The following is a 12,693-nucleotide window of genomic DNA, read 5'->3' on the forward strand; positions in this document are numbered from 1 at the left end:
GAAGCAGAAGATCATATTACCCCAATTTTGGCAGCCCTTCACTGATTACCTGTCTCTGCAAGGTCGGATTTTAAGGTTTTGCTGTTGGCCTAGAGTTGTTCATGGACTCGCACTGGCCTATCTGGCTGATTTAGTTAAACCTTATGTATCGGTCCGGGCTTTGTGTTCATGGGATGCTGGACTGCTCTGTGTCCCAAGGGTAAGGAAAAGGTCTGCGGGACAGAGAGCCTTTTTGTACTGTGCTCCTGTTTTGTGGAATGGTTTCCTGGCCTCACTGAGATTTTCGGATTCTGTGGAGTGTTTTAAGAAAAGACTAAAGACACATCTTTTTTCCCGGTCTTATGGCTACCATCCTTTTTTAATTCTTTTAAGTTCTTTTACTCTTTATTGTGTTTTATTGTGAACTTTTAATTGTGTTTTTGATGTTTTAATTTGATTTTATATTGTTTTTTTATTATTTTATATTGTTTTTGAGCTGTTTTTATGCGAGGCGCCTTGAGGCGACGTTGCCGTGATTTGGCGCGATATAAATTGAATAAATTCAATTGAAAAAAACAGAAGATCACAATATGTATGGTGTCCAAAAACTCCATCTTTAGTAATAGTCTAACAATACCTGGATGATCTACTACCTCCATAGTGTGCAAATGGTCTGCACTCTGCCACCCCATGATGCAGTGAAAGCCTGGTAAGCAAAGACGACATACATACATACAGACATACAGTGGCGCAAAAAGTATTTAGTCAGCCCCTGATTGTGCAAGTTCTCTGACTTAGAAAGATGAGAGAGGTCTGTAATTTTCAACATAGGTACACTTCAACTATGAGAGACAAAATGAGAAAAAAAAATCCAGGAAATCAAATTGTAGGCTTTTTAAAGAATTTATTTGTAAATTATGGTGCAAAATAAATATTTGGTCACCCACAAACAAGCACGTTTTATGGCTCTCACAGACCTGTAACTTCTTCTTTAAGAAGCTTCTTCTGTCTTCTTCTTCTTCTGTCCTCCACTCGTTACCTGTATTAATGGAATCTGTTTGAACTCGTCTGTATAAAAGATACCTATCCACAGCCTCAAACAGTCAGACTCCAAACTCAACCATGGCCAAGACCAAAGAGTTGTTGAAGGACACCAGGAAGAACATTGTAGACCTGCACCAGGTTGGGAAGAGTGAATCTACAATAGGCAAGCAGGTTGGTGTGAATAAATCAACTGTGGGAGCAACTGTAAGAAAATGGAAGACATACAAGACCATTGATAATCTCCCTCGATCTGGGGCTCCACACAAGATGTCATCCCGTGGAGTCAAAATGATCATGAAAACCGTGAGCAAAAATCCCAGAACTACACAGAGGGACCTGATGAATGACTTGCAGAGAGCTGGGACCAAAGTAACAAAAGCTACACACTACGCAGAGATGGACTCAAATCCTGCAGTGCCAGGCGTGTCCCCCTGCTTAAGCCAGTACGTGTCTAGGCCCTTCTGAAGTTTGCCACAGAGCATATGGATGATCTAGAAGAGGATTGGGAGAATATCATGTGGTCAGATGAACCCAAAATAGAACTTTTTGGTAAAAACTCAACTCTTCGTGTTTGGAGGAAGAAGAATGCTGAGTTGCATTCCAAGAACACTATACCTACTGTGAAGTGTGGGGGTGGAAACATCATGTTTTGGGGATGTTTTTCTGCAAAGGGGACAGGACGACTGATCTGTGTTAAGGGAAGAATGAACGGGGCCATGTATCGTGAGATTTTAAGCCAAAACGTCCTTCCATCAGTGAGAGCATTGAAGATGCAGCGTGGCTGGGTCTTCCAGCATGACAATGCTCCCAAACACACCGCTGGGGCAACAAAGGAGTGGCTCCGTAAAAAGCATTTCCAAGGTCCTGGAGTGGCCAAGCCAGTCTCCAGACCTCAACCCCATAGAGAATTTGTTGAGGGAGTTGAAAGTCCGTGTTGCCCAGCGACAGCCCCAAAACATCACTGCTCTAGAGGAGAACTGCATGGAGGAATGGGCCAAAATACCAGCTACAGTGTGTGCAAACCTGGTGAAGACTTACAGGAAACGATTGACCTCTGTCATTGCCAACAAAGATTATGTTACAAAGTACTGAGTTGAACTTTTGTTATTGACCAAATACTTATTTTCCACCATAATTTACAAATACATTCTTTAAAAATTCTACGTTATTTCCTGGATTTTTTTTCCTCATTTTGTCTCTCATAGTTGAGGTGTACCTATGATGAAAATTACAGACCTCCTTCATCTTTCTAAGTGCGAGAACTTACACAATCAGAGACTGACTAAATACTTTTTTACCTTACTGTACATGAAACCAGCAGTGGGGTGCAATGGGCCATTGCAATGTACAAATATACGTCAATAATCATTTGAATCATTTTTAACAAATCTTCCATCTCAAAATAGACATTTTCCCAACATATTTCCGTACGTATTAGCATATGTACCATCTGTTAACATCTTGGTCAAAGGACCAATTAAACTGTTGTAGCATAGTACATCCGAATTGCATTCATACTACCAGTTTGCTTATTCCTAGTACGTACTGTAGTATTGAAAGGGTAGTACGTACGAAATGAAGCTAAATACATATTAAATATTTGGATGCGGGGTATGTTTACAAACAACAATCGTCATAATTCAAAATATAACAAATGAATCAACATGAATCCATTAGGCTCAAATAATGATGGCACGAGAGAGAGAGAGCGATGTTAATATTGAGGAAAAAATATGTTACAGAAAAGGTCTATGTTGGTGGTCTGTAGGGACAGAAGACAGCAAAATATTAAAGATAAGCAGAATGGTGGAAACAGGAAGCAGGTGAGTGGAGTCATTTGGGCTATGCCATGATGCCATAACACAGCAGATTTAAGAAAACACTCATAAAACAACTAATAATGTGAAAAGACTCCCCCATGAAAACCAGAGGAGGTGTGTGTGTGTGTGTGTGCGTGCGTGCGTGCGTGTGTGTGTGTGTGTGTGTAGTCCAGATGCTGTGGACCTGTGGAGGGGCACAGTGCTGTGTGAAGGCTGTGCACAAATTAGATTTGTACACATGCTCTCTTATACAGAGGCTGTATCAGTGACGCCAAGAGGCGCTACAACAGAACCCCAAACTGAATGAAAAGGACGTGGTTATTAATTGTTCTGCACAGACGACCGTTGCTGCTGCTGCTGCTGCTGCGGTATTCCACTTCACCGCTTGTGGCGGTAAATCACCATTGGATTTTGTTGCAACCGCCAATTCCCGATAGAAGAAGAAACATAAGTGACGTCAAACTAGGAAGTGGCTCTGATTGCTGTGTTGGCTGAGTTCAGTAATGGACTGCAGAAGCAGCAGCTCTTGGCTCTGATTTGGTTCACGAACACTTTATGAATGCGTTTGTGCAGTTTGTCTCTGTTGTGGAGGAATACCCTAAACTGCTGCCTTCACCGCTGAACATAACAAAGAGGTAAGCAGCTCTGTGTGCCTGCCAGCAAAGGCTAAAGTGCTAGCTGCATATAGCTAACGTCATCTGATGGGTAAATTGCTTTTGTCTGAACAAAATAGGTTAAAGTTAATAAAATTGCCTAAACATTATCTTTCGAGTAGGAGAATGACTCGACGACACGGTGGAAAGCTCATTAAAGGCAGACTCCACCCTCAGTGTTTTAAAGTAACTGTCGTTTTGTGATGTAGTCTTTTTTTTAATGCAAGCCGGTGTCTTCAAAAGCAGTTGGACTGCAGTATCATGACGTCATCCAATTACAAGCCCTTTCCCGTAATCATTAGGGGTGAATAATGAGGCTGCCAGTGTTGCCAGATAAGGCTGATAATTTCTAGCCCAAAAGCTGGTCAAAATCTGACCTGTTGCACAAAACCAGCCCAAAATATTAGATTGATATTTTGTTCAGTATCTTATCTCTGTTACTTTAAGTTGTGTATCATAAAAAGCAATGCAATTAAAGCATGCTTAAGGCAGAGTAAAAGATCATGGAACATCTTTCTCTATTCCACTATTAGAATTAATTCAGTGCACTACGTGCGTGTGTGCACACACACACACACACACACACTTCTGCACATAGAAGTTATGTTAGTAAAGGTTTTAAATATGGCCGTGGATATTGTTACAATATCCGTAACTGTGTTTGTAGGTTATTACGGCGATGATGTGTCATTGTAACCCTCACCCTAACCTTAACCTTAATAGCCCAAATAACCCAAATCTTACAGAGTACATGAACTCAAAGAATAACTGAAACAAGGAATGTTGGTTGATAAGACTGAATTTGAAGCTAAACTGCCTGATGTCTTAGCCTCACATTTGGCAAATACCCAATCAGTAGACAGTCTTGTGGATAGTTTAAACTCAGTGCTCAAAACTACACTCGACATGATTGCGCCACCTGTGTTAAAACCACAAAACACAGTCACCTTGGTTCAGTGATTACCTGTGTGACCTCAAGCATAAGGCAAGAGGTCTAGAACGGAAATGGCGTCATTCAAAATTAGAAGTTTTCCACCTTGCGTGACGCTATCTTGTGACTGTAAGCATGCATTACTGGCTACAAAGCAGACCTATTACTCTGATTTGATCAACAAAAACAAGCATAACTCAAAGTTCTTGTTCAACACAGTGGCAACACTTACTCATGGACAACCACCTGTAGGTCGCTCTCCTTTTACAGCACAAGATTTCCTGGATTACTTTGAGAAGAAAATTGAAGACATTAGGTTAAACATATCCCAGCATGCCCTAACCCAGCCACAACACCCTGCTATTGAAGTGGGTGCCGTTACTGAGGTATTACCTAGATTTACAAAATTTGATAGTATCTCACTAGGCATGCTGATGAAACACGTATTGGCAACAAAAAGCACAACCTGTTTATTTGATCCTATACCAACAAAACTATGGACCTGTGGCCCACTCTTGGGCCGACTGTGCTGGAAATTATTCATCTTTCTTTAACTTCTGGATCTGTTCCTAAATGTTTCAAATCTGCAGTGATTAAACCATTACTTAAGAAATCTAATCTTGACCCTAGTGTATTGAAAAACTATCGGCCAATATCAAATCTATCATTTTGCTCTAAAATTCTGGAAAAAGTGGTGTCACAGCTGCTCGTGGACTATCTTACTGAGAATAATCTCTTTGAGCTACTGCAGTGTGATTTAAGAAAATATCATTCCACAGAGACGGCTCTCACTAACGTGGTGAATGATCTTCTGCTTACGATGGATTCGGACACCACTATGGTTCTGGTGCTGTTAGATCTCAGTGCTGCATTTGATACCGTGGATCATCATATTCTACTTGATAGGCTGATAGGCTGCATCAGTGAGAAGTTGGATGTCTAGAAACTTCCTACTTTTAAACTCTGATAAGGCTGAAATGATGGTTCTTGGTCCAGTGAGACATCTGCATCAGTTTGACCAGTTAACGCTTAGCCTAGGCTTGTGTGTCATACATCACACTGACAAAGTGAGGAACCTTGGGGTAATTTTTGATCCTACATTGTCTTTTGACCTCCACATTAGAAATATTACGAAGACTGCTTTTTTCCACCTGCGAAATATAGCGAAGATTCGTTCTGTCCTGTCTATGGCTGATGCTGAGACCCTGATCCATGCGTTTATCTCTTCTAGATTGGACTACTGCAATGTTCTATTTTCTGGTTTATTGCAGTCCAGCATTAGGGCTCTCCAGTTAGATAAGGAATTAAAGTATTTCCAAATGGCATCTTCCAAAACAAGAGTATCCGCTAACAGTTTCCGCCGGCTGGGATGGTGAATCCGGCTGAAAGGACAAAACAGATCATATTAAGACTTAGCGTTCCACTTTGAAACGTTCTAGCCTTCTGCTGCTACAGTGATTAGCTCCTTACACCAGTTATGTGCATGCTCCACGTTATCATCTCTGTTTATGTGGAAGCATTATAGGGCCACATACAGGCCTGGCACATCTATTACACTGTTTTCAGTGGATTCTTGTGGATGGAGATATTTGTGGAAACAACCATATATTGATATGGTGATGTGATGGAGAAAAACAGTATAGTCTAGTGTGAGATGTGCCACACATTTCAGTGCACTTGATTACCGTGCACGCCTGGTTCAATGTCACCCCTTCACATTCTCCAGGTGACGTGAGTTATGTCAGAAAGGACATTGGTTGTAAAATCTGGGCACAATCAATATTGCAGATCCACCTTGGATCCCCAAGTGGGGAAAAAAAGGGAGAAGTCGAAGGGACTTACTGTTATAATTGCTGTATTTTTCTGCATTAGTTGTCTCTCAAAGTCAGGTAAGTATGAGCAAAAGAGAGCCCACTTGGCCAAAATATGTTTTTTCAAATGGTCATCATAAATTTTTAAAGCATAAGGTGATATCAACAACTGTCAACTATTGATAGCTGAGGTTTTCAGTACATATAAAGTAAAGTTATTTAAGAAACCAGTGAATGTTTTTGATTTTTCCGTAACTGATGACCTTACCTTGAGTCAGTTTGGTCCTTAGATAAATTTCCAGTTATTAAAAGTGAAATGCAAGTGGGAGAAAAAAAATTCTTTAACATCTAACATCCAACTGTTTAAGGCATAACTGATGCTTTATTTTTACAAGTTAACCCCCCCCCCCAGCTATTATTATATGTGTTATTGCTTGGCAAATTAAATGTTAAAAGATGAAGTCGGCTGGACATTAGTGCCTTCTCCACCAGCAAGTCTCTCTATAGTTCTGGTTTTTATATACTTGTGATTTGTCATCTCTCTCTCCCCCCTCCCGATTCTTTCAGATGACTCAGCAGTGGCTTGGACATAAAACAATTGACAGAAGATGAGACGTGCTCACTTTGTTGTTTGTAATGGTTGCCATTATAGACATGTAAAGCACACTGACGTGACTAACAAGCTGTAGTGGGTCATGTTATTTGTCCATCATCATTACTAAAATATGTACATAATTGTCATTTAGTTTTGCGTGGCTTACAGTAAATAACCTGTGTTGACAATGTCACTGGGTGAGCAGTCTCAAAAGTGGTTTCCAACCCATGTCCAAGCCACTGTTCTTCAAGCAACTGGTTTACAGCCGAAGGGCAAGAATGGCACCAATGATGCCTTCACTGTCATCCAGCTGGGTAAAGAAAAGTACTCCACATCTGTGGCAGAGAAAACACTCAACCCAGTCTGGAGAGAAGAGGCCTCTTTTGAATTACCTGGTCTGCTTATGGAAGGCAACCCTGAAGTATATGAACTCATCCTTACGGTGATGCATCGGTCATTAGTTGGAATGGACAAGTTCTTGGGTCAAAGCTCCATCAGCCTGAATGAAATTTTTGATAACAAGGAGCGAAAGAAAACTGAGTAAGTCTCACACAACTGCATTATCTATAATACATCTATTGTGCCAAGTTGAGATCTATGAGAAAAAAAAATAAAGCAGCATCTCTGTAACTTATTTTTTTCGAGGCACAGTTTAAAAAGCTTCTTTAAATGTCATTCAGAGCTTTGTGAGTTAAATGTTGTTGCAGAGGTTTGTATTGTAATTGTGTAATTACAATGAAATGGTTTTGACTGTGTTGAATGTTGAATGACCCCTGTACAAACTAATGCTGACCTTTGTTACCATTCTTGTTGTTTTTACCCCATAACTCCATAACATTCAGTCATAGATAGTCCAAACTATACCTTTTTGATATTGTTGTGATCAGACAAATAATGTGGTATAGTTTTCAGTATGATTGAAACATTTTTAAATTTTGTCCCCTGTGTAATTCTTCAATTAACCCCTACCTGAACACCGATTAAAAATTCAGGTGGATACTCAGTTTTTTCAAAAGAGTAATGTCTAAGGAGTATTTGTGCCAACTTTGGTGCTTGTTTCCAGATTTGAAGGATTCCTCTGTAAATATTCTATTATCTGCTGCACTATTATAACTGCTGAGCAATGCCGTCCTTGTCTGATCCACCACTCGTAGCTCAGTGGGAACCTAAGGTTTTTCCATACCACTGATTTAAATGAAGCAGACTGGTCCTCTTTAACTCTTGTGTAGCACTAATTTCCACTTGCATGTCAGTGAGTGTGTCAGAATCAGGCTTTGTTCAGTCTGCCTGACTGTCTATATATATATATATATATATATATATATATATATATATATATATATATATATATATATATATATATATATATATATATATATATATATATATATATATATATATATTAGTAGCAAGTGACAAGACCTGTTTTTGTGGTTCTGACCTACATTGGTTGTTATTGTAATAACACAACGCCCAGCAGGGCATGTGGGCGGACGGTGTAATGGTGTATTTAGGAGTGGTTTGGAGGAACCCTTCACCTGTCACCTTAGTGTCTCACTCCCCTTTCCTGTACCAGAGCAGAGCCACATCACATCAAAGATCTGAAGCATAACTGACCCATTTTGTGTGTGTGCGTGTGTGTGTGCGTGCGTGCGCGCTCTCCCTCTTTCTCTCTCATTCAGCTGTACCATGAGTATGTCCCTGCAAACAAAATCCATTTTGTTGTTTTGTTTTTTTCTGAGCAAGCACCAGTTGTTGGAGCTGTGTGAAAAGTGATCAGAGCAGAGAGAATGAAGCAACTGTGCGAGATGAGGGACTATACAACTCACCACATAAAACTGACCCTGTCAGTTTGTGGTATGAAAAGTCACAAAACACAACCTGAAACCAATCAGTGTTCAAACAAAAACAGATTTACAAAAAATGCAGTTTGAATTGCACTTCAATGGGGTGTAATGGTGAATCATGATAATCATATCGTGAAGCCTGTATCAATTTGTTTTTTTTGTTTTTTTGGTCTGAGTATTGTGAAGCCATGACAATAGCCAGTCAACTGCTGCATGGGAGAAATAACCTCTTGCAGAAGATTCATAATGATTTATGAAGTATGCAAATAATTATACATTATGCATTATACTTCAAAATAGCGCTAGTGAATAGTTGCACCCTTATTTCAAAGGATGAGCCATGAAATCTGTTTGGGGAAAAAACAGGTCTCACTCAACTTTTGCCTATCCAGACTTGCAGAAGGGAATTCACTTCAAATGCACATGCATCAGGTTTTCACTGGCAGTCTGAACAAAGGCTCAGAGCTGTCCTAAAAGAATTTGTTGATGTGAAATTTGGTTCTGTGTTACATTTTTAACCAAGTATTCTTCGTGTGACTGCCTGCACCAAACCATAGCCTCTGTACGGCGATGGTTCAGTATGAATACGCTTACCATTCCACCCCCAGTGTGCAGGGGTCAACTGTTATCCTTGTGTTTTAATTTCCTGGTTGCAGTTGGGCCTTTTCAGAGCCCAAAAGAATGCAGTATAAGTGGAGACTCTTAAGCTCTTTAGATGTGGTAGCTGAAACGTTAGGTTGTAACACTGTGTGCGTTTTGCCATCAAACCTAGATCTCTAAGAGCTCAGTTCCTTTGCTGTTTGATTTTACTTGTAGGATCAGTTATAACAATTATCAGAAGCTGAACAGAGTTTGAATTTCTTACAACAGTGGTATTCAGACTCTTGTATGGTTACTAAATCAGTCTTTGTGATCAAGTCAGTTATTTCACAGGGTTTTGCGATGAATTTGTACATAATACATTAAAAAATCCATCTTGCATAGGTGATCATGATTTTTGTCATCGGAGTCATGACACAAACTGGAATGTCTGTCGGTTTTAATTACTAATGGTAAACTTAGTCCTTTATGCATGGGGCTGGGATTAAAACTGCATCTTTGTGGATGGCATAAAGCACAATTCTGAAGTGGGCTTATGTTGTGTAGTATTAAGTTTAGAATGTGAGTAGTTATTTAATGCTTCTGTGTCAATCTGATTATGAAATGGTGGCATTTACTGTCAGGTCTAACTATTTGGATAGTGACACACCTTTTGTGTGTTTTGCCTCTGTACACCATCATGATGATGAAATCAACCAATCAAGATGTTCTTGTAATGTAAACTATCATCTTTAATTCAGTGCAATCAACAAACATATCACCATTTCGGATTTGTAGCTGTTTTTATACAGTCCCTCCCATTTTCAGAGCCCATAAGTACTTGGACAAACTAAATATGGAGATTATTGTAGTTGATTATGGACAGAACAGTGGTTTGCATGCTTGCCTCAGAAAGGAGGTTCGATTCCACCCATGTGTGGTTCCTTTTTGTGTGGAGTTGGCATGTTATCCTTGTGTCTGCATGGGTTTCCCCCCGCAATCATATTTGCTTCTGATTGCAGAAACTCTTTGCTGTGCAGCTTTTATCTCTTGCATCACCAGTCACAACTTCATGGTAGAGCAGACATGCACATCAGGGTCTAGTCCTTTCTCTATCTTATACTAAGACAGTGTTTCTAGATCTGGAGCTTGTCCCTGGATGCTTGACTGTGGCTGTCCAATGCTACAAGTGGTTGGATTGTATCCAACTGTAATTATGGTAGGTTAAATGCGGAGGACACATTTCATTGTATGTACAATGACAATAAAAGGCACTTCTATTGTTGTTGAAACAAATCATCACTTTTACAGCCATTTTTCTTGAAACAAATCAGTAAGGATATGTAAACATTTCCAAATAAGGCTGCAACTAACAGATATTTTCATACTTGATGAATTAGACCACTATTATGTCCTATTTTGAATTAGTTGTTAGGTCCAGAAAATGGTGAAATATGTCAGTTTTCCAGAGCCCAGTATGATACCTTCAGTGTCTTGTTTTATCCACAATTCAGAAATGTCAGTTATTGGCCAATAAGGATGAAGAAATGCAAAATATACAAGAAATTAGAAGCTAAAATCAGAGAATATGGTGAGATATTGTTTGTATTGACTTGCTGCCATGTGATTGGCTATAAATTATTTGTGTTAACAAGCAATTGCACAATTAACTTGCCATGTTGCGTAAGACATTGGTATGAAGCACTAGTCCAAAGCACAGTTCACTCACCAGTGTCGAGTGGACAAACTGTGTCGACCTGCTTATGGACCTGACTGCACAGTTTTGTTTCTGCTTGTGACATGCTGGGATATGCTTCTAAAAAAGGCTTAAACAGAGAAAGAAAACAAAAGCAGTGTTAATTAAAACAGTATATCAGCAGGATTGTGGAGGGGTCATTTTGAGGCTGTTGACCCTTTACTTCCAGCACACGTCCATGGTGTAGCTTAACCTCACTTTGAGCAAAGTGGAAGAGAATAAGCAATTGGATCTGGTGTCAATTAGTTCACTGCATTTATCAAAGTGGACGGACATTAGCACACGTCCGCTTTGACCATCAGTTGGGAGAATTGCAATATGTCATAATCAGCATAGATGGGTTGTTTGTTTTTTGGAGTTGAGGCTGATGAACCTCAAGGCTGTGCGATGTTTCTGTCATGGATATGGCTTTGTTGCTCCTCGGCCTAATGACATTCCGTAGGAATACCTGATGATGCTGAGACCTGTGTACAGTATGTGCTCACTGTGGCCTGTCCACAATGTTTTTAAACTCACATTTTGGAGAGGAAAGCCTGTTTTGATATCAGAGGAGGCAGCCCATAATTATCACACACCTGGGTTTGTTGATTGTGAGGAGTTTCCCAGCAGTCTGGGGCTGAGTGGGAGGATTGTGGTTCCAAGTACAGGGAGGTTTATCTTGGCCTTGAGACACATGTGAAGTGCAGTTCCAGCCTGTAGCTGCTGATCAGTGTGAGCACGGTGTACAGCATGGGAATTGAAACCAACAAGGTCTTTAATGATTGGTATTTAGTGCTACATGTAAGGCAGTTTGAAATATCACCATGATAAGCTTTATTTATTTATGTATTCATTTCTGTATTTTATTTATTCATTTTTAAGTTGGTATTGGGTGTAGGGCTCTATATTGTTTCTCAAACCTCTATGATTCATTGGGTGCCTGATACGCGATATGTGTCACAATTTTATTTACGTTATACTCCGTGGCTGCTGTGTGCCTCTTAAGCAGAGGGATGTGGTTGTGTTGCAAGGCATGACTTGATTTGTAACTGAATTTGTCCAGTCTATTTTACACTTATTGGATGCATATTTTTTTATGTTGGCTGTAGTAATTACAATGCAACCAGAAGAAATCTCATCAGAATAATGCAGTTAATGATGCACTCTCTGTGGTGCGGATGCAACTGTAGTAGCGGTGCGAGAATTGGTCATATGAAGCTCTTTGTTTTTTTGTTTTGTTTTTTGTTTTGTTTTTTTTACCTGAGAATTATGTAATCCAAAGTGCGCCCAAATGCTTGCTTTTAACATTTGTGTAGAAGGTTCAGTTTGTTGCTACGCCATGCTAATGAACTAAGCTAACTTACAAACATAGCACAAGCTGTTGTATGTAGATGAGATGTAGATGAGAAGGACAGGTGACAGCAACTCTACATTTACAGGAGTAAGGAATGTTTTTGTTTTTTTTTTTTTTTTTTGTACGAGTCCAGTTATTCAAGAATCGTGGGGCTCTTAGAGGCAGAGTTTTCGGCTAATGAGACTCATCTCTGAGTGTGGCGCTAATTTCAAGAAGTTCAAAATTTAGCAGCAACAACGTGGGGCCGTTTGTGTACGAGGTACTACGAGGACAAACAAGGATTTTAGAAGCATGTTTGTAGTGAGGACGAAGCTGTTAAAAGCCCATTATCTGAGCACCTGGCAG

At 39.8% G+C, this 12,693-nt stretch overlaps 1 protein-coding gene across 1 annotated transcript in view; it reads left to right on the forward strand.

Annotated features, from left to right (window-relative positions):
* The first annotated feature begins 3,322 nt into the window (after nucleotides 1-3,322).
* LOC117523342 (rab11 family-interacting protein 2) overlaps nucleotides 3,323-12,693 on the forward strand; it is a 38,470-nt gene continuing 29,099 nt past the window's right edge. The window contains exons 1-2 of the mRNA XM_034184828.1: nucleotides 3,323-3,478; nucleotides 6,806-7,373. Coding sequence (XP_034040719.1) covers nucleotides 7,021-7,373 — 353 coding nt within the window. The 5' untranslated portion in view covers nucleotides 3,323-3,478; nucleotides 6,806-7,020. The remainder of the gene's footprint in view (nucleotides 3,479-6,805; nucleotides 7,374-12,693) is intronic.

The sequence above is a fragment of the Thalassophryne amazonica genome, chromosome 13 (assembly GCF_902500255.1).
Source record: "Thalassophryne amazonica chromosome 13, fThaAma1.1, whole genome shotgun sequence".
Taxonomy (NCBI): Eukaryota; Metazoa; Chordata; class Actinopteri; order Batrachoidiformes; family Batrachoididae; genus Thalassophryne; species Thalassophryne amazonica.